This window comes from Pan troglodytes, chromosome 20, assembly GCF_028858775.2.
Source record: "Pan troglodytes isolate AG18354 chromosome 20, NHGRI_mPanTro3-v2.0_pri, whole genome shotgun sequence".
NCBI lineage: Eukaryota > Metazoa > Chordata > Mammalia > Primates > Hominidae > Pan > Pan troglodytes.
This window is the reverse complement of record NC_072418.2, coordinates 4,670,767-4,698,168: the sequence shown is the minus strand read 5'-3', so window position 1 is coordinate 4,698,168 and position 27,402 is coordinate 4,670,767. Positions and strand designations below refer to the sequence as shown.

The window sequence follows — 27,402 nt, the reverse complement described above, 5'->3', positions numbered from 1 at the left end:
AATCCCAGTTACTCTGGAGGCTGAGGCAGGAGAATCACTTGAACCCGGGAGGTGGAGGTTACAGTGAGCCGAGATCACACCTTTGCACTACAGCCTGGACAATGAGAGCAAAACTCTGTCTCAAAAAAAAAAAAAAAAAAGAATTAGCCAGGCATGGTGGCATACGCCTGTAATCCCAGCTACTCAGGAGGCTGAGGCAGGAGAATTGCTTGAGCCCAGGAGGCGGAGGTTGCAGTGAGCTGAAATTGCACCACTGTGCTCCAGCCTGGGCGACAGAGTGAGACTCTGTCTAAAAAAAGAAAAAAAAAAAACTGCGTTTATCCTTGATGCCCTGGCACATCCCAAACCCAGTCCATCCAAAAATGTTGTCAGACCGTCTGCAGGGTAGCTCTAGAATTGGGCCCCTACGCCATGTCTAGCCTGGTCTAAGCAGGGCATCGCCCAGGCTCACAAAATGCCACTTCCATCTTCCCCTCCCTGGGTCTGTTCTCAACGGGAAGCCTCAGGGAGACAGCTAAGACCTGAGTCAGGTGACATCCCACCTCTGCCCAAACCTCCCCACAGCGACCGGGTCTAACTGTCCTCATCTCCAACCCCTCCCTCCCTCAGCCCCAGCTTCACTGGCCTCCTCGCCGATCCCCAAACATGCACAGCATGGTCCAGCCTCAGCGCCTTCAAAGGCACAGGCTGTGTCTCCTGCCTGACATCCTCAGCTATATCCTCCTGGCAGTCACCCTACTGTGCCCTTCACATTCTCTGCTTTTTTTTTTTTTTTTTTTTTTGTCTCTCAAATTTTGCAAACTGCACCCATGGGAGTAGATGGTAGGATGGTTTCTGCCACATGCAGAGCCTGGAACTGCTTCATTCCCATTTGTCTTCCCTTAACCATTGGAAAAGGGGAGCCAGGAAAAACGCAGCCGCCATGTGCAGTCTCTCCGTTCCGTAGCCTAATGCCTCCTGAAAGAGCAAGTTATTTCCCTCTGCCTCTCCGGCCCCACAAATCCAGAGAGTTACAATTTGATAACTATAGCTGGCACGTCATTCCTCAAGAGCTGTAACACTGAAAAATATACCTTTAATAAAAATAAGTGGATAAAGCCAGGCATGGTGGCTCATGCCTATAATCCCAACATTTTGGGACGCTGAGGCAGGTGGATCACTTGAGATCCAGAGTTCGAGACCAGCCTGGCCAACATGGTGAAAGCCTGTCTCTACTAAAAATACAAAAATTAGCCAGTCATGGGCTGGGTGCAGTGGCTCATGCCTGTAATCCCAGCACTTTGGGAGGCCAAGGTGGGCAGATCACCTGAGGTCAAGAGTTCAAGACCAGCCTGGCTAACACAGTGAAACCCCATCTCTACTAAAAATACAAAAAATTAGCCAGGCATGGTGGCAGGTGACTGTAGTCCCAGCTACTTGGGAGGCTGAGGCAGGAGAATGGTGTCAACCCGGGAGGCAGAACTTGCAGTGAGCTGAGATCGTGCCACTGAATTCTAGCCTGGGCGACGGAGCAAGACTCCCTCTCAAAAAAAAAAAAAAAATTAGCCAGTCATGGTGGTGCACACCTGTAATCCCAGCTACTTGGGAGGCTGAGGCAGGAGAATCACTTGAACCCAGGAGGCAGAGGTTGCAGGGAGCCAAGATTCCACCACTGCACTCCAGCCTGGGCAATGGAGCAAGACTCCATCTTGAAAAAAAAAAAAGTACATAAGCATTTTCTATGTGACAGGTGTTGTATTAAACAATATTTACAGTCATCATCTCATTTATTGCCACAGTTCTCCTATGAGACTGGTTCTACTCTGACCAAAGATGAATTGGAGGCACCGAAGAGTTAGGTAACTTGCCCAAGGTTATAGATGTGGTGGTTTTTAAATATCTCCAAAAATTATTTGCTATCCTCACCTAGCAGAGCCTAATTTCCCTCTCTGAGTGTGTGTTGGACTTATTGACTCACTTGTAATGAATAGAATATATCAGAAGCAATGGATCTAGACTTCTGAGGTTAGATCATAGAAGCACTATAGCTTTGTTCTTTCTCTCCCTTGAATCACCAGCCCTGGGGGAAGCAAGCAGCCATGTTGTCAGGATGCTCAAGCAGCACTATGGTGATTCCCATGTGGTGAGGAACTGAGACCTCCCACCAACAGCCACATGAGGACACCAGCTTTGAAGTGGCTCTTCCAGCCCCAGACGAGCTTTCAGATGAGGCAGCCCTGGCCCATGTCTTTTTTTGTTTTTTTGAAATGGAGTCTCGCTCTGTCGCCCAGGCTGGAGTGCAGTGGTGCAATCTTGGCTCACTGCAAGCTCCACCTCCTGGGTTCACGCCATTCTCCTGCCTCTGCCTCCTGAGTAGCTGGGACTACAGGTGTCCACCACCACGCCCGGCTAATTTTTTGTATTTTTAGTAGAGGTGGGGTTTCATCGTGTTAGCCAGGATGGTCTTGATCTCCTGACCTTGTGATCTGCCCTCCTCAGCCTCCCAAAGTGCTGGGATTACAGGCGTGAGCCACCGCACCCAGCCCCTGGCCCATGTCTTAACTGCAACCTCATGAGAGACCATGGGCCAGAACCACCCAGATAAATCACTCCCAAATCCTTGGCCCACAGAAACTGTGACAGAATAAATGTCTGTTGTTTTAATTGGCTAAATTTGAGAGACATTTGTTATGCAGCAACCAAAAACTAATACACAGGACGGCAGGTCCCAGGGCTCTTCTGTCTGGTGTTCCTTATTTACTTTTTTGGTTTTTGAGATAGGGTTTCACTCTGTCACCCAGGCTGGAGTGCACTGATGCTATCACAGCTCACTGAAGCCTCAACCTCCTGGACTCAAGCAATCCTCCCACCTCGGCCTCCTGAGTAGCTAGGACTACAGGTGTGCACCACCACACCCGGCTAATTTTTTAAATTTTTGGTAGAGACAAGGTCTCACTCTCTGCTTTTAATGGCCAATGTTTTCTAGTTGCTCAAAACCATGGTTCAACCTCTCCAAGGAGAAATTCAGGGGGTTCCCTTTTTTTTCCAAGCAGCTTCAATAAAACCCAAAGGTTCACCTCAGCTTCATTCTTGAGCTTCTAAATTTCTTCTCTTCTCTTTCTCCATCTCTTTTTTAAAATTATTTATTTATTTATTTTGAGACAGAATCTCACTCTATCACCCAGGCTGGAGTGCAGTGGTGTTATCACAGCTCACTGCAGCCTCCAACTCCTGGGTTGAAGCAATCCTCCCACCTCAGCTTCCTAAATAGTTGGGGCTATGGGTGCACACCACCATGCCTGGCTCATTTTTTAGTTTTTGTACAGATGGGGTCTTGCTATGCTGCCCAGCTGCTCTCAACTTCCTGTGCTCAAGTGATCCTCCTGCCTCAGCCTCCCCAATAGCTGGGACTACAAGCCTGCACCATCACGCCCCCAGCCTCGGTCTGGGCTCTTTAGCTGTCTTGCCCACCTGTCTGTGTAGTTTTTTTGGGTTTTTTTTGTTTGTTTTTTCCTTCACCTAATCCAAGATGATAACAGTTTTCGGACACGTCCATCCCATTCGATTCCGCATCTTTGGTCCCACGGCAGTCAAAGCCCGTTTATAGAACAGACAGCTGTTGTCTACGCCATGGCCTCTCTTATTTCTTCCTGTCCCCTGTCCTCAGGCCTGAATCTAGTCAGGAAATCCTCCCCTCCTCCATCGCCCCAACATCATGAAATAAATCACTCAGCAAGCCTACAGGAAATTTAATAAGCTTGGTCTCCTTTTTTTTTTTTTTCATTTTGTCTATGGTCTTTTTGTTAGGCTTTCATGGGAAGAGGAGTTTGTGAGAAAACTATTTGCAGCAATGGTATCTTGTGTTCTTTTAGCTTTATAATGTGGACAGAGGAGAAAGGAGTCAGTAATCGTGTGGGAGGGGAAGACGCCGATAAACATGAGTGATACTAAGGGAACCAGAGGAAAACGCAGAGATTAAAAAATAACCTTCCAATCACTTATGAGTTGTATCATTTAAAATTAATACAGCTCCTAAATGCAATGTGGGATCCTGGATTGCAACGTAGAACAGAAATATTGGTGGGAAGACTGAGTGTGGCACCCACGGTCGTGCCTTAGTTTTGCTCTTTTTTTTTTTTTGAGATGGAGTCTCGCTCCGTCGCCCAGGCTGGAGTGCAGTGGCGCGATCCTGGCTCACTGCAAGCTCTGCCTCCCGGGTTCACGCCATTCTCCTGCCTCAGCCTCCCGAGATTACAGGCGCCCGCCACAACGCCCGGCTAATTCTTTTTGTATTTTTAGTAGAGACGGGGTTTCAGCGTGTTAGCCAGGATGGTCTCGATCTCCTGACCTCATGATCGGCCCGCCTCAGCCTCCCAAAGTGCTGGGATTACAGGCGTGAGCCACCGCGCCCGGCCCAGTTTTGCTCTTTGTTCTGTGGTCAGAGGTGTCAACGCAAGGGGACACTGGGTGGAAGGTGGGTGTGCGGGGACTCTCTGCACCATCTTCACAACTAAAATTATCCTCCCCAATTTTTTTTTTTAATAAAGGTAAAGTGTAAACAAAACAACAAAGGGCTGGGTGCCGTGGCTCCCGCCTGTAATCTCAGCACTTTGGGAGGCCAAGGTGGGAGGATTCCTTGAGCCCAGGAATTCAAGACCAGCCTGATCAACATAGTGAGACCCCATCTCTGCAAAACAACAACAACAAAGGAAGCCTTAAGCAGTTATGAGTGGATCAGCCAGAATATGTTACCTTCTGCATCCATTTCAGAGCCACACACAGAAACATCAATGGCTTAGAACAGCCTGCAGGGCCGCGTCAACCATCAACTTCAACAAAACCCCAAGGTTCACCTCAGCTTCATTCTTGGGCTTCTAAATTTCTTCTATTTATGCGTCTTTCATTCATTCATTCATTCACTTATTTATCTGAGACAGGGTCTCACTCCGTCACCTAGGCTGGAGTGCAGTGGTGTGATCACAGCTCACTGCAGCCTCCAACTCCCGGGCTCAAGCGATCCTCCCATCTCAGCCTCCTGAGTAGCTGGGACTACAGGTGCTGGGTCTACAGGACTACCGGGAGGCTGAGATGTGCTTATACCAACAGCGTCCTGTCGGTGTAGGGCTCACAGGCTTATGAGAGTTGATCCAGCCCTCCCAATAATCCCAGGGTATACAGGAGACAGGTCCAACTAATATCAGCATGCCCATTTACAGAGGAGGAGATTAAGGCTCTCTCTGCCTCTCCCTCCCTCCCTCCCTCCCACTCTCACTCACACACACACACACACACGCACACACACACAAACACACACACACAGAGTTCTTGGAATTCCAGTGACTCCTCCACATTGCTGGGCAGCTTCCCTGTTATGCTCCCCGAGAACCCTGCTCCCCAGCTAAGCCAGGTGAGCCTGGGGGACCGAGGGGCGCAGGGCCGGGAGCTCTAAACCCTGCCCCAGTGTGGGCACCCAGGGTCCAGTCCTGCCTCCCCAAGCACCAGCTCCATCGCCCACAGTTGCACGCACAGATGCACGGGGAATCACGCGACCTCACTCCCTCCCACACTCTCGCCTGTCCCCCCACCCCCCCTCCAACTGCTCCTACCTCAAATCTCCACCCATGTGTCCGCCATCAGAGAAGCGACGCCTTTGCCTTCATTCCGCCCTCACCTGTGATCCATCTACCATGCCTCCAGGTCGCCGCAAAGCCCTTAACCAACCACAGTGACAACACTGTTTGAATTCCGATGCTCCAGCGTTCCTGCAAGCTCTCGCCCCGCGGACAGAGTCCCCAGGCTGGGCAACCGGCCACCAACACCTTTTGCCTAAGGACTCTCCAAGCTCCGTATTTTACACCCTAAACATTCCAAATTCTGCAAAGGGAATTTTAGACAGTCCATGAATGCTCTTTAGGGACGGGACCCAACGCGCAGTGGACCACACGGTCCCCAGCTCACGTTCACACGCTGTGGGCAGCGGGGCACACACGGACTCCCATTCCGCGTGGCAGGACAAGCAGGCGGCGTGAGGCTCTGCAGGGCCCAATCACTCCACGGTCAGGCCAGCCTGAGCGCTGGGACCCTGAACCCCATGCCCCAGATGAGAAAACTAGGAAGAGGGGATTTGCACACACAACCACAACCTCACACCACACACACACAACACACAACCACACACATTACCACACACAACCTCACACAACCAAACACAACCACACATTACAACCTCACACAACCACACACCACACACAACCACACACACCCTCACAAAACACACCTCACACAACCACATACAACCACACACAACCTCACTCCACCATCCACAAATTATACACAATCTCATCATGCAAATACACACACAACCACGTTACAACTCCACAAATCTCACATACAATGACCATACAGCTAAACACAACTTCACACATGTAGTCATACACTGATACAATCACAACTCCACCATATAGTCATACAGACACGATTACACATATTGCCACAATCATATGCAATCACACACAAACACAATTATACAACCATACACAACCACACAAAGCCATCCACAAAATCATGCAATTCTCATCATGCAATCACACACACAACCGTACACTATAACCACACAGCTGCAGAAACCTCCCATACAACACAAAACCATACATGGTCTCACACATGCAGTCACACACCCATACACACAATTACACCTCCACCACAATCACACAGGCACAATGACACACATGGCTGCACAGTCACACGATCTCGCACAACCACACACAATCCTATACAATCACACAAACATCATGACATAACTATACGCAACCACACATGACCACACAACCATACACACAGTTATACAGCCATCGACACATAACCATATACGATCCCACCCGACCACACAATTACACAACCATACACAATCACGCATGACCACATGACACATGACCACACACAACCATACACAATCACACAATTACACAACATAAACGATCACTCGTGACCCCACACACACATATAATACACAATCACACACAAACCACATGGCCATACGCAGCTACAGACACAATTATATATATTGCCACACACAACCACACATCACACACAATCACATGATCACACACAATCACACACAGCCACACAGACAACTCACCCAGAATCTCACACAGCCCCACCCAGCCAGGCCCCCAGGAAGGCGTCAGGAAGCCAGGACCACAGGTGTCCTGCGGGGCATCCCTGACCTGCGAGGCGGCCACCACGCGGCCCACAAGGTGTTTCCGGCCATGCAGTCCTGCGGGGCAGTGCCTGAACCCTTTGGCAAGTCCCCAAAACCTCTGGCAACCTCTGGAGCCCATGCCTGGGTCCGAGGCCTGGTTTGACCCCCTACAAAATGAGGGAAGGAAGTCGAAGGTCCCTGGGCCACAGAGGACCCTCGAGCACGGACGCCTGTCCTGGGGACCCCACCCTAATTCCCAGAATGTGGGTCATTCCCGGTCATGCGGGGATAACGCCACGGTCCCCAGCCTGGGTTTCCTGCCGGGGCTAATTGAATCCAGGAGGACGCTCCCTCAGGCAAATACCAACAACCCACCCCATCTCAGGCCCTTCACCCACCTCCAATTGTTACATCCCACTGTGTGTTTACTCAGAAGAGGCTCCGAGGGTGAGAACTGGGGGGGGAGGAGAGGCTCCAGTCAGATGCCTGGCACCCACCCCAGCCCCGCCTCCCACCCCAGACTCACCTCCCACCCCATCCCAGCCCTGCAACCTACCCCAGCCCTGCACCCCACCCCACCAACCCATCCCAGCCCTGCACCCCACCAATCCATCCCAGCCCTGCACCCCACCCCACCAACCCATCCCAGCCCTGCACCCCACCAACCCATCCCAGCACCCCACCCCATCCCAACCCTGCACCCTATCCCAGCCCTGCCTCCCACCCCAGCCCCACCTCCCACCCCAGCCCTGCACCACACCCCAGACTCACCTCCCACCCCAGCCCTGCACCCCATCCCAGTAGCTGTCAGCCCCTTTCCTGCCACCCCTGACCCTGGAGGGCTCCAGGCTGATGCTTGGTTCTTGCTTTAGGTGAAGTTCACAGGTAGAAAAGAAGGGAGGACTCTGCGTGGGAACAGGGATGGGGAGGGCTTCAGCGGTCCCAGGCCCCTCCAGGAACCAGGCCGCATCTACACACCCCAGCTGTATCTACACATCTCAGCTGCATCCACACAATCCCGGCTACGTCCACACACCCTGGCGGCATCCACCCAGCCTGGCCTCGTCTACAAACCTCAGCCACATCTACACACGCTAGATACATCCACACAATCCCAGCCGCATCCACGCACCACACCTGAGTCCACACAACCCCCGCCGCATCTACACACCACACCTGCGTCCACACAACCCCAGCCGCATCTACACACCACACCTGCGTCCACACAACCCCAGCCGCATCCACACGCCGCGCCTGCGTCCACACAACCCCGGCCACATCTACACACGGCACCTGAGTCCACACAACACTGGCCGCATCTACACAACCTGGCCATGTCTACACACCCCAGTGGCGTCCACACAGCCCCGGCTGCCTCTCCACAACCCCGGTGGTGTCTACACAGCCTGGCTGCATCTACACACTCCCGCCACGCCACGTCTACACAGCCCCAGAGGCAACCAAACAGCCCCGGGGCTTGGCGAACGGGGTTGGAGGAAGTGGGGGCTGTTCCGAGGGGAGGCTGAGCCCGCTGGAGACCCCGACTCACCGCGCTCCGGACGACGAGACTGCACTGCTGCTGCCCGGATCCCGCCCACCCCGAAGTGGAGCAGAAGCCGGAGCTGGGCCCGGGGCTGGAGGAAGGGAGGGGCGGGGCGGGGCCGGGTGGGGGAGCCGCCCTCCCCCGGCCCCCTGCCAAGCCCCTTCCCCAGTACCGCCTGCTCCGGGCCGGAGGTGCCGCCCAGGCTTGCAGTCTCCGGAGGACAGGGGTCTCAGGGCTCTGCCACCTCCACCCTGGATTCCCAACCCTGGCGGGAGCCAGCCCAGAGTGGAAGACGATGGAGATGGGGAGGGGTTGGGGGTAGCCAGGGATGGGAGTGGGCCTCGCAGCTGGGAGCCATGGGGTGGGAGTTGCCCGCAGAGTGGGCGCTGTGGGCAGGTGGGCCCACCTGGGCAGGTGACCCAGGACAGGGCGCAGGGAGGGGTGTGCCCAGGACAGCCCTGGGGGCGAGGTGCTGAGGGCGTTTTCTAGGGCACTGGTGTAACCATTTTGTGTGTGTGTGTGTGTGTGTGTGTGTGTGTGTTTTGAGACAGGGTCTCACTCTCTGTCGCCCAGGCTGGATTGCAGTGGCGCGATCTTAGCTCACTGCAGCCTTGACCTCCCGGGCTCAGGTGATCCTCCCACCTCAGAGTCTGGAGTAGCTGAGACTACAGCCGCCTGCCACCACACCGGGCTAATTGTTGTATTTTTAGTAGAGATGGGGGCTCACCATGTTGCCCGGGAAGGAACTACAGTATTTTTTAATATAAATTTTTAATTTTTTTAAAAAATAGAGACGGGGTCTTGCCATGTTGCCCAGGCTGGTCTCGAACTCCTGGGCTCAAGCCATCCTCCCACCTCGACCTCCCAAAGCGCTGGGATTACAGGAGTGAGCAACGTGCCCAGCCTAAACGTTTTAGAAGAGTTTTAGATTCCCACAAAATGTGCAAAGATAGTTCAGAACTCCCCTGTGTGCCACATCCCGGGTCCCCTGTTACTGGCATCCAGGCCAGTGTGATACATTTGTCACAACCAATGAACAACTATTGATGCACGACTGTGAAGTCCACACTTGATTCCAGTTTCCTCAGTTTCCCCCAATGCCCTTTCCTGCTCAGGGCCCCACCCGAGATCCCACGTGGCATTTAGGCGTCACGCCTCCTCGGATCTCTCTGGGCTGTCACCGTTTCCCAGACATTCCTATTTCTGACACCCTGCCCGCTCCTGGGGAAGGCAGGTCAGGTGTTTTGCAGGACACGCCTCAAGTGGGTTTGTCTGGTGCTTTTCTCCCTCATGGTCAGACTGGGTGGCCTCAGTTTTGACATGCCACCCGCTGCCACGCTGGCCGCCCCTCCTGCTTAGGTCACCAGGTTGTTCACGTTCCTCCGTGCCGTCGAAGGAGACGGTGCACTTGGTTAGAACCACTGTCTCCTCTCTTATCTCAAGAGACTTTGGGGACATTTTTTTTGGAACTGCCTTTGGAGACCAGCCCCATTTTATTACCATTGGCAGCAGCGTCTTTGTTGGTGATTTGCTTTTGAGAAGTGCCGCAAGTCCTGGGGAGCCACGCCTGGTGCTGGAGGGAGAGCAGTCCTGGAGGATCCAGCTCCTGGGTCCACGTTTTCCCCAGTCGCCCGCAGAATGGTCCAGTCTACTGAGTATGTGCTGTGTGCCCGGCACTCGGCAGGGACTCCACTAGGTTCTCATGATGGTCTCACAAAAGTAGCTGTCACCTCCTTTTAAGCAGAAGAGGTGGCTACAGCCCTGAGAGCCAGTCATCCAGCTCCTGGGATGCAAGCTGGGGCTCCACACCCAGGGCCTCCCATTGCTGCATTCTTCTGCCCACCCTCCTGACAGGCTGCGGGCGGTTCCCAAGAGGCATTTCTAACCTGCTCTGAGCCGTGTGGAGAAGAGTCTGTGACCCCATGGGAACCCCCTCCTCTCTTCCTCAGGGCCATTGGTGGGCTCTTTCCAGAACTCCACCCTCTCACCTTCTGATGACTTCCCACCTGGCCCCAAACACTGAGTCCCGGTTCCTCGTGCAGCTATAGCAGCTCTCTGCCTGGGCCAGAGGGGGTGCTTAGTAGACGACCTGGCACACAGCAGTGAAGAGTGGTAGGTGGATGAGTGTGTGTGGATGGGTGGATGGGTGGTTGGGTGGATGGAGGGATGGATGGATGGATGGATGGATGGATGGATGGATGGATGGATTCATGGATGGATTCATGGATGGACAGACGGACAGTAAATAGGTGGATGGATAGATGGGTGTGTGTGTGGATAGATGGATAGATGGGTGTGTGTGTGGATGGGTGGGTGAGTGGGTGGATGAATGGATGAGTGGATGGGTGGATGGATGGATGGATGGGTGGGTGAGTAGATGGGTGGATGGATGGATGGATGGATGAGTGGGTGGGTGGGTGGAAGGTGGGTGGATGGATGGTTGAATGGAAGGGTAAATGGATGGATGGGTGGGTGGGTAGATGGATGGATGGGTGGGTGGGCAGATGGATGGGTGGGTGGGGGGGTAAATAATGGGTGGATGGATGGGCAAATGGATGGATGAGTGGAGGGGTGGGTAGATGGATGAATGGCTAGATGGGCAGGTAGATGGATGGATGGATTGGTGGGTGGGTGGATAGGTGGATGGATGGATAAATGGGTGGGTGGGTGGATGAATGAATGGGTAGATGGGTGGATGGGTGGATAGATGGGTGAGTGGGTGGGTGAGTGGGTGGTTGAATGGATGGATGAATGGATGGATGGATGGATAGATGGATGAATGGGTGTGTGGATGGATGGATGGATGAATAGATGTGTGAATGGGTAAATGGATGGACAAATGGATGGTGGATCAATGGATGGAGATGGATGGGTGGATAAGTAGGTAGATGGATGGGTGTGTGGATGGGTGGATGAATGGATGGATGAATGGGTGGCTGGATGGATGGATATGTGGATAAGTGGATGGGTGGTTGGATAACTGGGTGGATGGGTATGTGGATAGGTGGATGGATGGTTGGATAAATGGATGGGTGTGTGGATGGGTGGGTGGGGGGGCGGGTGGATGGACGGATAGATGGATGGGTGTGTGGATGGATGTTGGATAAATGGATGGGTGGATGGATGGGTGGATAAATGGGTGGATGGGTGTGTGGACAGATGGTTGGATAAATGGGTGGATGGAGGGTATGTGGATGGATGAATGGATAACTGAACAGACAGGTGGGTGAATGGGTGGGTGTGTGGATGAACAGATGGATAAATGTGTGGACAGATGGTTGCATAAATGGGTGGGTGGGTGGGTGGATGGATGCATGGACGGATGGATGGATGGACGGACGGATGGATGGATGGTTACATAAATGTGTGGGTGGATGGACGGATGAATGGGTGGCTGGATGGATGGATATGTGGATAAGTGGATGGGTGGTTGGATAACTGGGCGGATGGGTATGTGGATAGGTGGATGGATGGTTGGATAAATGGATAGGTGTGTGGATGGGTTGGTGGGGGGGCGGGTGGATGGATGGATAGATGGATGGGTATGTGGATGGATGTTGGATAAATGGATGGGTGGATAGATGAATGAGTGGATGGATGTTGGATAAATGGATGAGTGGGTGGATGGATGGGTGGATAAATGGGTGGATGGGTGTGTGGACAGATGGTTGGATAAATGGGTGGATGGAGGGTATGTGGATGGACGGATGGATAACTGAACAGACAGGTGGGTGAATGGGTGGGTGTGTGGATGAACAGATGGATAAATGTGTGGACAGATGGTTGCATAAATGGGTGGGTGGGTGGGTGGATGGATGCATGGACGGATGGATGGATGGACGGACGGACGGACGGACGGACGGATGGATGGTTACATAAATGTGTGGGTGGGTGGATGGATGGATGGATGGGTGGATGGGTGGATGGCCGGTTGGATAAATGGATGGATAGGTGGGTGGATAAAAAATGTGTAAGCTCTGGTCAGCTTAGTGAAAGAAAATCACTATTGTTACCACATTGTTCCACTTTGTAACTTAAACTGCAAGACAGAGGGATGCTCCCCACGAAAAGAAACAAAATACCCTCCCCAGTGCCAAAAAGCAGCCTGTTTCCATTTCCCCAGCTCTACCTCTCCCTGACATCCCTGGGCCGTGTGTGACCTGGACAGTCGAGGTGTGCACACCCCCCGGAGCTCAGGCACCGGCTGAGCCTGGCAGGAGCCCGTCTTCCTGAACCAAGTGTGTCACTAGCACAAAAGTCCCGACTGCTTCTAAGCGTCCAATCAGATGGCTGATTTGGTGACATCCTGGCTGTCGTGCCTTGCAGTAGGTACATTACTAACCCTCTTTCCAGAGGACAGGGAGTTGGAGACGGAGGGACTTGCCCACGACCGCAGGAGGTCACAGGTGGACGTGGTGTGAGCCCAGGGCTCCATGCGCTGAGTCCTGACTGTAACTTTCAGCCCTGGGGCTCACGTCCACCGGAGCTAATGACATAGCGACTTTTTCTTTTCCTGGACAGGACAAATCACCACTAGAGGCACACAGAGGAGGTGTTCAGAGCCAGCGCCGAGTGGCCTCTGAGCAGTGAGCTCCCCCCGTGGAAAGGCAATTGGGGGTGCTCCTTCTGGAGCATATCGAGGAACTGCTCAAGTTAAAAAACCGAAACCTAAGTGTGACTTCAAGTATTCTGGAATTCGCTTTCCGTGATTAAGCCGTCCCTTCCCCAGTGGGTTTGAATTCAGGTTTGCTGTGAGTGGTAAGGCCTGAGCCTCCATCTCCCGCTGCGTCCTCACCCTGTTCCACATTAAGGCCAAGGGCGTCACGCTGCCAGGCAGTCGTGGTTTGGCTCAGGGCCTGGAGGAATCCATGTCTCTGATCCCTCACAGCCATGTGGCCTCAGAGGCTTGCTGGTGGCTTTTTTTTTTTTGGAGACAGGGTCTCGCTCTGTTACCCAGGCTGGGGTGCAGTGGTGCAATCACAGTTCACTGCAGACTTGACCTCCTGGGCTCAAGTAATTCTCCCACCCCAGCCTCCTGAACAGCTGGGACTACAGGTGTGTGCCACCACACCCAGGTAATTTTTGTAGAAATGGGGTCTTGCTACGTTGCCCAGGCTGGTCTTAAACTCCCAGGCTCAAGCAATCCTCCCACCTCAGCCTCCCAAAGCACTGGGGTTACAGGCGTGAGCCACCATGCCCAGCCTGGGTCTCACTTTCTCTAACGTAGCGGAGAACTTTGTGAGACTAGAACAACACACACAGCAGTCCCTGATGCCTGGCAGATGCTCAGGACTCACTGGCCTCTCGGCCCGCACACAAACCCGCATCCATCACCCACGTTCCCACAGGCCCGGGGCCAGCCAGCAGCAGCTGGAAACCAAACCTTGTCCCAAAGCGGCTAAGACAGGTCTTTGCATTTTTAAAGAGAAAAAAATAATAATAAACTCTTTTGAGACGTGAGAATGCTATACAATTCCAATTTCAGGGTCTGGCAAGAAAATTATTTGAGGGATGGGCGTGGTGGCTCATGCCTGTAATTGCAGCGCTTTGGGAGGCCGAGACAGGAGGACTGTCTGAGCTCAGCAGTTCGAGATCAGCCTCAGCAACACTGCAAGACCCCATCTCTATTTTAATTTTGTAAAAGGTATTCTGGCCCATTTTACACATGGTCTGTGATGCTTTCCAGCAACAGTGGCAGAGCTGAGAAGCGTGACAGGGACCACGTGGCCCACAGAGCCCATGGGAGTGACGCTGGGCACCTCACAGCACTGGCCGGCCCTGCGGTGGCAATTCCAATCCGTCCTCTGCAGGACAGCCAGGCGGCCTGCCAGCTCTCAGTTCTGCTCACCGGGACCTGCACAGAGCAGATGCCCCAAGCCGTGCACTGCGGAGGCAGAGGCCGGGCCACATGTATCAAAAGCTGTGTTTAATGATCAGACTGAATGGCAGCAAGGCCACACGGACAGACGGAGCCAAGGACAGGACCGCTGCCTCTGAACCCCTCCCCACTGGTCAAATGTCCAACACCAAAAAAGAGACGTCCCCACCCCATCCCCATGTGCAAAATGGCTTCAGTGAAGGCGCCATTACTCCCTGGGAAGCTGGTATTTTTTGTAAGGGATCAGGGCTCACCCCTGCCACCCTCTGTCCGGAACAGACCCGTGAGAGCGCAGCACTCAGCAGTCCCCGTGTGCAGCTGGGGACGACTGACTTGACAGAAACAGATTCTGGACTCGAGTCTGGAGGCCGCACTCGACAGGGCGGGTGGCGGGCGGGAGCTGGGGCCCAGGCACCACAGGCAGCCAGGGTGCGGGCTCTGTCTCTGCGGCCACAGGGAGCGCTGCTTCGGAAGTGACCACGTGCAGCGAGGGGAGGATGCCGGGGCCTGGGGCCACGCCTCGGTCAGTTCCCGCACGGACGTCTCTGCCCTGGAGTCAGGAGGACCCCATCAGTGAGTAGACCACGCCAGTGGCAGATGTCCTCGTGGGTTCCAGAAGCTCCTAGCTGGGTCCAGAGGGTTAAGAACCCACGCACCAATGCCGCTGCCACAGGGAGAACTGAGGCCCAAGCCCCCTCTCAGCAGAAAAGCAACACGGGGCCCACACGGGAAGCGAGGTTGGGTGCCGGGAGCTACCAGGACCTCCCACGACCCAGTCCCTCCCTCCCAGGGCTCCAGGGACCCCTGAGGGCCTGACTCAGCCTGCCTGGCGCCCACCCCTGCTTGTCAGAAGGGCAGTCTGAGACGTCCACCCCACCAGGTGGCACCAGCAGGACTTCTAGAAGTTGTGACCATTTATTAAAATGGGGAGGAGTGTGCAGGCATGGCCAGGCACCTCTGGCTGAGGGCAGGGCAGGGCCTTAGCCAGGGGAGCAGCTTGTCCACTCACTGCCAGCCTCGTTCACGCCCCAAAACCCTGCCCCACGGGCCTGTCTCAGCCAGCGTCAGGGTCCAGAGGCCGCCCCGGCCACCGGTCCGTGTCCTAGGCTTGGAGGCAGCTTCCAAACCTCCCAGGGGCTCCGATCTGCTCAAGAGGGAAAAGCGATGCCTTCTGGGAGACAGAAAGCTGCTCTTCCACCCGGAGAACAGGACGCCGTGGGGAAGGAGGTCACCTGAAGGCCGAAGCAGCTGGTGAGCACCAAGTGTGGCCGCGGCCAGAGTCTACCCACACCTGCTCACTCATGCAGACGACGCTTGAGTGTCTGCAGAGAGGCCGGGCAGGGCCTGCGAGGACGGACCCCGGTGGGGAGGATGGACCCGCAGAGAGCTCGTGGCAGCCGGGCGAGCTTGGAGCAGCAGGCGTGCAGCCGGGGCAGCTGGGCTGGGCGCGGGCACGGACCGCAGGGGTCTCGGCAAGGATGAGCACCATGTTGGGGCGCGTGGGGACGGCACAGGCCTCGGTCCTGGGGAACAGGCGTCTGTCTGTCTGTCTCCAGTGGGCACCAGGCAGCCCCAACATCTTGGTGTGGCGGGCACGGCAGCGAGCGTCTCACCCCTCCCCTAGGCCGAGGCGCCAGGCTGGGTTACCGGGGACGGCTGGGCCTGGTCCCTGCCCTCGGGTTCAGCTGGGATCCCAGGCTCCCGCATGGGGGCTCCAGCCCCCATCTCCTCGGACGTGCGTGATTTTGGGGACTGCTCAGCAGGCCAGGGGGATGTGGCTGGTTCTTCGCTGGGCGGCTGCGGGGAGAGCGGCGTGGCAGAGTCTTTGGGAGGCTGCGGGCCGTCGGCTGGTGCTGGGGCCCACGGAGATGGAGGTAGGACTTTCTACAGGAGAAGGGAGGCAGAAGTGAGGCGGAGACAGGGACCCAGAGGAGGACCCTGGCAGGGGCCAGGACACCCAGCACCCGCAGGCCACGGGGGCAGGGTCAAAATGAGGCGCCATCCCCAGGGGCTCTGGACCCAAGGAGGGGGCTGGCTCCATGACCTACGGGCACCCAGGACCCTGTCCATCGGCACAGGTGCCGCGGGAGGGCCATCCGAGGCCAGCAGAGGCTGGGAGCTGTGCAAAGCCTCTCCAAAGAAAAGCCTGGACCACCGTCTCTCACCCCTGGGCCTGGTCCCCGGCTTCTCCTGAACCTTCTGAAATGCCCATCAGAATGGGGAGACCTTTGGGGTGGGGGTGCTGGCCCCAGGAGACTTCTCCCTGGGGCCTGGTCTCAGGCCATGGTCCCATCTGTGGGGCCCATGAGCCCAGCTCGGCACTGGAACCACAGCTCGACCCAATGCATCACACCAGTGCGGCCGGGACGGGTGTGGTTTAACCTCCACAAAAACATGACGTAGGACCCCATGCGCGGCCGGCACCGCTGAGAAGCGCGGCATCTCCCCCAGAGGGAGATCGGCTATGGGAGGAGCTGCACCCATGCCCAACAGCCTGAGGATCGCCCTATGGCGCAGGGCTGCTCCCTGGGCGGTCATGGACTCCGAGAGGCGCTGCCTGGAGGGGCGGGGGCAGCTCTCGGGAGCAATGCGCCTGAGTCCCGGGAACCCAGGAAGTCACCTGAGCGGCACATTGGAAGGGGGGGTCCCACCCACTCCTGTTCACAAAAAATCACAAGAGCAGAACCGACGTGGCGTAAGCCCTCCCTGCATCGCACGTTTAACCCTTGCCAACCACCCCCTGCCTTGCCGAGGGGGACAGGGGACAGGGCTTCCACAGCCAGGGCCGGCCTGCTCCCCTCGTCCAGGGCCCTGCGGCCCCACCCCCAGTCAGGCGCCTCGCTCTCGGCAGGAGAGGCGATAGATGCCCGATGCCCACGCAGGTGGGGCGCTACTATTTGGGAGAAGCAACTTTAGAAAGCACATGGCACCCCCGGGTCCCAGCCGGCACCCCCGCGTCCCACCCGGCACCCCCGGGCCCCACCCGACACCCCCGCGTCCCACCCGGCACAGGAGCTGCACGCACGTCCTTCCACCGGGGCCACACGTGCATGACACCCAAAGCAGAAGGTGCCAGGACCCTGAGCCCCGTCACGGCCGCGGGGCTGGCTGTGGCTGGAGGTCTCACTCAACTTTAACTCTAGTTAGGGCTCACTAGGCGAGTATTTTTCACAGTCAGAGCAAACTGGTATTCACCGCAAAGCCGCTGCCCGTCCAGAACACGCCCAGCTCCCGGCGCCAGAGCGCCACAGCGCAGCTCGTCACCAGCGTGCAGGGCACCAGGTAGAGGAGAGCGGGCTGGCCACGCTGCATCAGGGCCAGTGCCATGAATGTCACAAGGAGGCCAACGCCATAGGCTGTGGGGACAGAGGAGGCATCACCTCAGCCAGGCAGGCCAGGGCCACCACCCATTTTCCTGGGAAGAACGTGAGCGGGCTGGGGTTGGTGGAGGGCAGGGGTATGCGAGGACGGGAGAGGTACAGTGGGGGTTCAGCCGGCAGGGCCACAGGCTCCCCAAAGTACATGGATCCTTCCGGCACCTCCTGGGCTGCACTCCCACCCTGACCCTACCGGAGCCAGGGTCACCGAGGACATGGAAGGGCCAGGGCGAGGAGAGGGACAGGGAGGGGCAGGGTCCGGGCAGCTGCAGGACAGCGGGAGGCAGATGTGATAGCAGAGGGGGCTGCGAGACGTGTCTGGGATGCAGTTTCTATGAACCTCTAATGAGAAAATCAGCCAAAGGTGACACACGTGCCTGACCAGAAAACCCTTGAACACCGAGCTGTGGGCATATAAACTATGTTCTCAGGAGACACTCAGTGAAATGTTTGGGGTCAAAGGGCACGGTGTCCACCCACCGGGGCCGTGCCCCCAGTCCCCTGAGAACGCAGCCTGTGATTTACATATGTGTGCATGTAAATACACAAACGCACACATGGCCACCCTTGGCACCCGCAGGGGAGGGCTGCCAGGACCCCCTTGCTCATGTCCCTGACGTAAACTGGTGCAGTGTCTGCCTAGAACCCACCCGCGTCCTGCCAAACCATAAATCACCATAGGTTACTACAAACGCAAACGCGATGTCGCCGCGGGCGATGGCTGTTGCATGGCATTGCTTCGGGAAAACTGGCCCAAAAAATCTGCATGTGTTCAGTACAGATAAGAACACAAATCTTTTCCCCAAATATTTTCAACCTACAGCTGGTGAAATCCACAGCTGCAGGAACCCATGGCTAGTGAGGGCCAACTGCAGTACACGGGGGAGCGTGAGTGTGTGTGTGAAGAGAGAGAGAATGGAATCAAGCGAATGAAAGCGTGAGTGTGTGTGGAGAGAGAGAACGGAATCAAGCAAATGACAGCGCGTGTGTGTGGAGAGAGAACGTAATCAAGCGAATGAGAACGTGAGGGTGTGTGTGGAGAGAGAACGGAATCAAGCGAATGACAGCGCGTGAGTGTGTGTGGAGAGAGAACGGAATCAAGCGAATGAGAACGCGAGTGTGTGTGTGGAGAGAGAACGGAATCAAGCGAATGACAGCGCGTGAGTGTGTGTGGAGAGAACGGAATCAAGCGAATGAGAACGCGAGTGTGTGTGGAGAGAGAGAACACAGTCAAGCGAATGAGAACACGAGTGTGTGTGGAGAGAGAGAACAGAGTCAAGCGAATGAGAGCGCGTGAGTGTGTGTGGAGAGAGAGAACAGAGTCAAGCGAATGAGAACACGAGTGTGTGTGGAGAGAGAGAACGGAATCAAGCGAATGAGAGCGCGTGAGTGTGTGTGTGGAGAGAGAGAACGGAATAAAGCGAATGAGAGCGCGTGAGTGTGTGTGTAGAGAGAGAGAACGGAATCAAGCGAATGAGAGCGCGTGACTGTGTGTGGAGAGAGAGAACAGAGTCAAGCGAATGAGAACACGAGTGTGTGTGGAGAGAGAGAACGGAATCAAGCGAATGAGAGCGCGTGAGTGTGTGTGTGGAGAGAACGGAATCAAGCAAATGAGAACGCGTGAGTGTGTGTGTGGAGAGAGAGAACGGAGTCAAGCGAATGAGAGCGCGTGAGTGTGTGTGTGGAGAGAGAGAACGGAGTCAACCGAATGAGAGCGCGTCAGTGTGTGTGTGGAGAGAGAACGGAATCAAGCGAATGAGAGCGCGTGAGTGTGTGTGTGGAGAGAGAGAACGGAATCAAGCGAATGAGAGCGCGTGAGTGTGTGTGTGGAGAGAGAACGGAATCAGGCGAATGAGAGCGCATGAGTGTGTGTGGAGAGAGAACGGAATCAAGTGAATGAGAGCGCGTGAGTGTGTGTGGAGAGAGAGAACAGAGTCAAGCGAATGAGAGCGCATGAGTGTGTGTGGAGAGAGAGAACGGAATCAAGCGAATGAGAGCGCGTGAGTGTGTGTGTGGAGAGAGAACGGAATCAGGCGAATGAGAGCGCGTGAGTATGTGTGTGGAGAGAGAGAACAGAGTCAAGCGAATGAGAGCGCGTGAGTGTGTATGTGGAGAGAGAGAACGGAATCAAGCGAATGAGAGCGCGTCAGTGTGTGTGTGGAGAGAGAGAACGGAATCAAGCGAATGAGAGCGCGTGAGTGTGTGTGTGGAGAGAGAACAGAGTCAAGCGAATGAGAGCGCGTGAGGGTGTGTGGAGAGAGAGAACGGAATCAGGCGAACGAGAGCGCGTGAGTGTGTGTGGAGAGAGAACGGAATCAAGTGAACGAGAGCGCGTGAGTGTGTGTGGAGAGAGAGAACGGAATCAAGCGAACGAGAGCGCGTGAGTGTGTGTGTGGAGAGAGAGAACGGATTCAGGCGAATGAGAGCGCGTGAGTGTGTGTGTGGAGAGAGAACAGAGTCAAGCGAATGAGAGCGCGTGAGTGTGTGTGTGGAGAGAGAGAACGGAATCGAGCGAATGAGAGCGCGTGAGTGTGTGTGGAGAGAGAGAACAGAGTCAAGCGAATGAGAACACGAGTGTGTGTGGAGAGAGAGAACAGAGTCAAGCGAATGAGAACATGAGTGTGTGTGGAGAGAGAGAACGGAATCAGGCAAACGAGAGCGCGTGAGTGTGTGTGGAGAGAGAGAACAGAGTCAAGCGAATGAGAGCGCGTGAGTGTGTGTGGAGAGAGGGAGAAAGGAATCAGGCGAATGAGAGCGCATGAGTGTGTGTGTGGAGAGAGAACGGAGTCAAGAGAATGACAGCGCGTCAGTGTGTGTGGAGAGAGGGAGAATGGAATCAGGCGAATAAGAGCGCATGAGTGTGTGTGTGGAGAGAGAACGGAGTCAAGAGAATGACAGCGCGTGAGTGTGTGTGGAGAGAGAACGGAATCAAGCGAATGAGAGCGCGTGAGTGTGTGTGTGGAGAGAACGGAATCAAGCGAATGAGAGCGCGTGAGTGTGTGTGGAGAGAGAACGGAATCAAGCGAATGAGAGCGCGTGAGTGTGTGTGGAGAGAGAGAACAGAGTCAAGCGAATGAGAACACGAGTGTCTGTGGAGAGAACGGAATCAAGCGAATGAGAGCGCGTGAGTGTGTGTGGAGAGAGAGAACGGAATCAGGCGAATGAGAGCGCGTGAGTGTGTGTGTGGAGAGAGAACAGAGTCAAGTGAATGAGAACACGAGTGTGTGTGGAGAGAGAGAACGGAATCAGGCAAACGAGAGCGCGTCAGTGCGTGTGGAGAGAGACAACGGAATCAAGCGAATGAGAGCGCGTGAGTGTGTGTGTGGAGAGAGAACGGAATCAGGCGAATGAGAGCGCGTGAGTGTGTGTGTGGAGAGAGAGAACAGAGTCAAGCGAATGAGAGCGCGTGAGTGTGTATGTGGAGAGAGAGAACGGAATCAAGCGAATGAGAGCGCGTGAGTGTGTGTGTGGAGAGAGAGAACGGAATCAAGCGAATGAGAGCGCGTGAGTGTGTGTGTGGAGAGAGAACAGAGTCAAGCGAATGAGAGCGCGTGAGGGTGTGTGGAGAGAGAGAACGGAATCAGGCGAATGAGAGCGCGTGAGTGTGTGTGTGGAGAGAGAACAGAGTCAAGTGAATGAGAACACGAGTGTGTGTGGAGAGAGAGAACGGAATCAAGCGAACGAGAGCGCGTGAGTGTGTCTGTGGAGAGAGAGAACGGAATCAGGCGAATGAGAGCGCGTGAGTGTGTGTGTGGAGAGAGAGAACAGAGTCAAGCGAATGAGAGCGCGTGAGTGTGTGTGTGGAGAGAGAGAACGGAATCGAGCGAATGAGAGCGTGTGAGTGTGTGTGGAGAGAGAGAACAGAGTCAAGCGAATGAGAACACGAGTGTGTGTGGAGAGAGAGAACAGAGTCAAGCGAATGAGAACATGAGTGTGTGTGGAGAGAGAGAACGGAATCAGGCAAACGAGAGCGCGTGAGTGTGTGTGGAGAGAGAGAACAGAGTCAAGCGAATGAGAGCGCGTGAGTGTGTGTGGAGAGAGGGAGAAAGGAATCAGGCGAATGAGAGCGCATGAGTGTGTGTGTGGAGAGAGAACGGAGTCAAGAGAATGACAGCGCGTGAGTGTGTGTGGAGAGAGGGAGAATGGAATCAGGCGAATAAGAGCGCATGAGTGTGTGTGTGGAGAGAGAACGGAGTCAAGAGAATGACAGCGCGTGAGTGTGTGTGGAGAGAGAACGGAATAAAGCGAATGAGAGCGCGTGAGTGTGTGTGTGGAGAGAGAACGGAATCAAGCGAATGAGAGCGCGTGAGTGTGTGTGGAGAGAGAACGGAATCAAGCGAATGAGAGCGCGTGAGTGTGTGTGGAGAGAGAGAACAGAGTCAAGCGAATGAGAACACGAGTGTCTGTGGAGAGAACGGAATCAAGCGAATGAGAGCGCGTGAGTGTGTGTGGAGAGAGAGAACGGAATCAGGCGAATGAGAGCGCGTGAGTGTGTGTGTGGAGAGAGAACAGAGTCAAGTGAATGAGAACACGAGTGTGTGTGGAGAGAGAGAACGGAATCAGGCAAACGAGAGCGCGTCAGTGCGTGTGGAGAGAGACAACGGAATCAAGCAAATGAGAGCGCGTGAGTGTGTGTGGAGAGAGAACGGAATCAAGTGAATGAGAGCGCGTGAGTGTGTGTGGAGAGAGAGAACGGAATCAAGCGAACGAGAGCGCGTGAGTGTGTGTGTGGAGAGAAAGGAATCACGCGAATGAGAGCGCGTGAGTCTGTGTGTGGAGAGAGAGAACGGAATCAAGCGAATGAGAGCGCGTGAGTGTGTGTGGAGAGAGAGAACAGAGTCAAGCGAATGAGAACATGAGTGTGTGTGGAGAGAGAGAACGGAATCAAGCGAATGAGAGCGCTTGAGTGTGTGTGTGGAGAGAGAACGGAATCAAGCGAATGAGAGCACGTGAGTGTGTGTGGAGAGAGAGAACGGAATCAAGCGAATGAGAACACGAGTGTGTATGGAGAGAGAGAACGGAATCAAGCGAATGAGAGCGCGTGAGTGTGTGTGGAGAGAGAGAACGGAATCAGGCGAATGAGAGCGCGTGAGTGTGTGTGTGGAGAGAGAACAGAGTCAAGTGAATGAGAACACGAGTGTGTGTGGAGAGAGAGAACGGAATCAGGCAAACGAGAGCGCGTCAGTGCGTGTGGAGAGAGACAACGGAATCAAGCAAATGAGAGCGCGTGAGTGTGTGTGGAGAGAGAACGGAATCAAGTGAATGAGAGCGCGTGAGTGTGTGTGGAGAGAGAGAACGGAATCAAGCGAACGAGAGCGCGTGAGTGTGTGTGTGGAGAGAAAGGAATCACGCGAATGAGAGCGCGTGAGTCTGTGTGTGGAGAGAGAGAACGGAATCAAGCGAATGAGAGCGCGTGAGTGTGTGTGGAGAGAGAGAACAGAGTCAAGCGAATGAGAACATGAGTGTGTGTGGAGAGAGAGAACGGAATCAAGCGAATGAGAGCGCTTGAGTGTGTGTGTGGAGAGAGAACGGAATCAAGCGAATGAGAGCACGTGAGTGTGTGTGGAGAGAGAGAACGGAATCAAGCGAATGAGAACACGAGTGTGTATGGAGAGAGAGAACGGAATCAAGCGAATGAGAGCGCGTGAGTGTGTGTGTGGAGAGAGAACGGAATCAGGCGAATGAGAGTGCGTGAGTGTGTGTGTGGAGAGAGAACGGAATCAAGTGAATGAGAGCGCGTGAGTGTGTGTGGAGAGAGAGAACAGAGTCAAGCGAATCAGAGCGCGTGAGTGTGTGTGTGGAGAGAGAGAACGGAATCAAGCGAATGAGAGCGCGTGAGTGTGTGTGTGGAGAGAGAGAACGGAATCAAGCGAATGAGGGCGCGTGAGTGTGTGTGGAGAGAGAGAACGGAATCAAGCGAATGAGAGCGCGTAAGTGTGTGTGGAGAGACAGAACAGAGTCAAGCGAATGAGAGCGCGTGTGTGTGGAGAGAGAGAACGGAATCAGGCGAATGAGAGCGCGTAAGTGTGTGTGTGGAGAGAGAGAACAGAGTCAAGCGAATGAGAGCGCGTGAGTGTGTGTGGAGAGAGAGAACGGAATCAAGCGAATGAGAACACGAGTGTGTGTGGAGAGAGAGAACGGAATCAAGCGAATGAGAGCGCGTGAGTGTGTGTGTGGAGAGAGAACGGAATCAAGCGAATGAGAGCGCGTGAGTGTGTGTGTGGAGAGAGAGAACGGAATCAGGCGAATGAGAGCGCGTGAGTGTGTGTGTAGAGAGAGAGAACAGAGTCAAGCGAATGAGAGTGCGTGAGTATGTGTGGAGAGAGAGAACGGAATCAAGCGAATGAGAACACGAGTGTGTGTGGAGAGAGAGAACAGAGTCAAGCGAATGAGAGCACATGAGTGTGTGTGGAGAGAGAACGGAATCAAGCGAATGAGAACACGAGTGTGTGTGGAGAGAGAGAACGGAATCAAGCGAATGAGAGCGCGTGAGTGTGTGTGTGGAGAGAACGGAATCAAGCGAATGAGAACGCGTGAGTGTGTGTGTGGAGAGAGAGAACGGAGTCAAGCGAATGAGAGCGCGTGAGTGTGTGTGTGGAGAAAGAGAACGGAATCAGGCGAATGAGAGCGCGTGAGTGTGTGTGGAGAGAGAACAGAGTCAAGCGAATGAGAGCGCGTGAGTGTGTGTGTGGAGAGAGAGAACGGAGTCAAGCGAATGAGAGCGCGTCAGTGTGTGTGTGGAGAGAGAACGGAATCAAGCGAATGAGAGCGCGTGAGTGTGTGTGTGGAGAGAGAGAACGGAATCAAGCGAATGAGAGTGCGTGAGTGTGTGTGTGGAGAGAGAACGGAATCAGGCGAATGAGAGCGCATGAGTGTGTGTGGAGAGAGAACGGAATCAAGTGAATGAGAGCGCGTGAGTGTGTGTGGAGAGAGAGAACAGAGTCAAGCGAATGAGAGCGCGTGAGTGTGTGTGGAGAGAGAGAACGGAATCAAGCGAATGAGAGCGCGTGAGTGTGTGTGTGGAGAGAGAACGGAATCAGGCGAATGAGAGCGCGTGAGTGTGTGTGTGGAGAGAGAGAACAGAGTCAAGCGAATGAGAGCGCGTGAGTGTGTATGTGGAGAGAGAGAACGGAATCAAGCGAATGAGAGAGCGTCAGTGTGTGTGTGGAGAGAGAACGGAATCAAGCGAATGAGAGCGCGTGAGTGTGTGTGTGGAGAGAGAACAGAGTCAAGCGAATGAGAGCGCGTGAGGGTGTGTGGAGAGAGAGAACGGAATCAGGCGAACGAGAGCGCGTGAGTGTGTGTGGAGAGAGAACGGAATCAAGTGAACGAGAGCGCGTGAGTGTGTGTGGAGAGAGAGAACGGAATCAAGCGAACGAGAGCGCGTGAGTGTGTGTGTGGAGACAGAGAACGGAATCAGGCGAATGAGAGCGCGTGAGTGTGTGTGTGGAGAGAGAGAACAGAGTCAAGCGAATGAGAGCGCGTGAGTGTGTGTGTGGAGAGAGAGAACGGAATCGAGCGAATGAGAGCGCGTGAGTGTGTGTGGAGAGAGAGAACAGAGTCAAGCGAATGAGAACACGAGTGTGTGTGGAGAGAGAGAACAGAGTCAAGCGAATGAGAACATGAGTGTGTGTGGAGAGAGAGAACGGAATCAGGCAAACGAGAGCGCGTGAGTGTGTGTGGAGAGAGAGAACAGAGTCAAGCGAATGAGAGCGCGTGAGTGTGTGTGTGGAGAGAGAACGGAGTCAAGAGAATGACAGCGCGTGAGTGTGTGTGGAGAGAGGGAGAATGGAATCAGGCGAATAAGAGCGCATGAGTGTGTGTGTGGAGAGAGAACGGAGTCAAGAGAATGACAGCGCGTGAGTGTGTGTGGAGAGAGAACGGAATCAGGCGAATGAGAGCGCGTGAGTGTGTGTGTGGAGAGAGAACAGAGTCAAGTGAATGAGAACACGAGTGTGTGTGGAGAGAGAGAACGGAATCAGGCAAACGAGAGCGCGTCAGTGCGTGTGGAGAGAGACAACGGAATCAAGCGAATGAGAGCGCGTGAGTGTGTGTGTGGAGAGAGAACGGAATCAGGCGAATGAGAGCGCGTGAGTGTGTGTGTGGAGAGAGAGAACAGAGTCAAGCGAATGAGAGCGCGTGAGTGTGTATGTGGAGAGAGAGAACGGAATCAAGCGAATGAGAGCGCGTGAGTGTGTGTGTGGAGAGAGAGAACGGAATCAAGCGAATGAGAGCGCGTGAGTGTGTGTGTGGAGAGAGAACAGAGTCAAGCGAATGAGAGCGCGTGAGTGTGTGTGGAGAGAGAGAACGGAATCAAGCGAATGAGAGCGCGTGAGTGTGTGTGTGGAGAGAGAGAACGGAATCAAGCGAATGAGAGCGCGTGAGTGTGTGTGGAGAGAGAACGGAATCAAGCGAATGAGAGCGCGTGAGTGTGTGTGGAGAGAGAGAACAGAGTCAAGCGAATGAGAACACGAGTGTCTGTGGAGAGAACGGAATCAAGCGAATGAGAGCGCGTGAGTGTGTGTGGAGAGAGAGAACGGAATCAGGCGAATGAGAGCGCGTGAGTGTGTGTGTGGAGAGAGAACAGAGTCAAGTGAATGAGAACACGAGTGTGTGTGGAGAGAGAGAACGGAATCAGGCAAACGAGAGCGCGTCAGTGCGTGTGGAGAGAGACAACGGAATCAAGCGAATGAGAGCGCGTGAGTGTGTGTGTGGAGAGAGAACGGAATCAGGCGAATGAGAGCGCGTGAGTGTGTGTGTGGAGAGAGAGAACAGAGTCAAGCGAATGAGAGCGCGTGAGTGTGTATGTGGAGAGAGAGAACGGAATCAAGCGAATGAGAGCGCGTGAGTGTGTGTGTGGAGAGAGAGAACGGAATCAAGCGAATGAGAGCGCGTGAGTGTGTGTGTGGAGAGAGAACAGAGTCAAGCGAATGAGAGCGCGTGAGGGTGTGTGGAGAGAGAGAACGGAATCAGGCGAATGAGAGCGCGTGAGTGTGTGTGGAGAGAGAACGGAATCAAGCGAATGAGAGCGCGTGAGTGTGTGTGGAGAGAGAGAACAGAGTCAAGCGAATGAGAACACGAGTGTCTGTGGAGAGAACGGAATCAAGCGAATGAGAGCGCGTGAGTGTGTGTGGAGAGAGAGAACGGAATCAGGCGAATGAGAGCGCGTGAGTGTGTGTGTGGAGAGAGAACAGAGTCAAGTGAATGAGAACACGAGTGTGTGTGGAGAGAGAGAACGGAATCAGGCAAACGAGAGCGCGTCAGTGCGTGTGGAGAGAGACAACGGAATCAAGCGAATGAGAGCGCGTGAGTGTGTGTGGAGAGAGAGAACGGAATCACGCGAATGAGAGCGCGTGAGTCTGTGTGTGGAGAGAGAGAACGGAATCAAGCGAATGAGAGCGCGTGAGTGTGTGTGGAGAGAGAG

The 27,402-nt window shown here is 54.7% G+C and overlaps 2 protein-coding genes across 5 annotated transcripts in view; both read right to left on the bottom strand.

The window, feature by feature from the left end:
• Positions 1 to 8,812, bottom strand: part of TMPRSS9 (transmembrane serine protease 9) — a 66,853-nt gene extending 58,041 nt beyond the window's left edge. Inside the window, exon 1 of the mRNA XM_016934650.3 lies at positions 8,730 to 8,812. The gene's annotated coding sequence lies outside the window, so the exon portion shown is untranslated. The remainder of the gene's footprint in view (positions 1 to 8,729) is intronic.
• Positions 8,813 to 15,497: 6,685 nt separating this feature from the next.
• SPPL2B (signal peptide peptidase like 2B) overlaps positions 15,498 to 27,402 on the bottom strand; it is a 50,628-nt gene continuing 38,723 nt past the window's right edge. For 2 of the 4 annotated variants that reach the window (XM_016934646.4, XM_016934647.4), the window contains exons 14-15: positions 17,797 to 17,957; positions 15,498 to 16,485 (exon numbers count right to left, since the gene is read on the bottom strand). In XM_016934646.4, the coding sequence (XP_016790135.1) occupies positions 16,222 to 16,485; positions 17,797 to 17,957 (425 nt within the window). In that variant the 3' untranslated portion in view covers positions 15,498 to 16,221. Of the gene's footprint in view, positions 16,486 to 17,733; positions 17,958 to 27,402 lie in introns of all 4 variants that reach the window. The other 2 variants (XM_063800454.1, XM_063800455.1) reach the window with 1 other exon arrangement.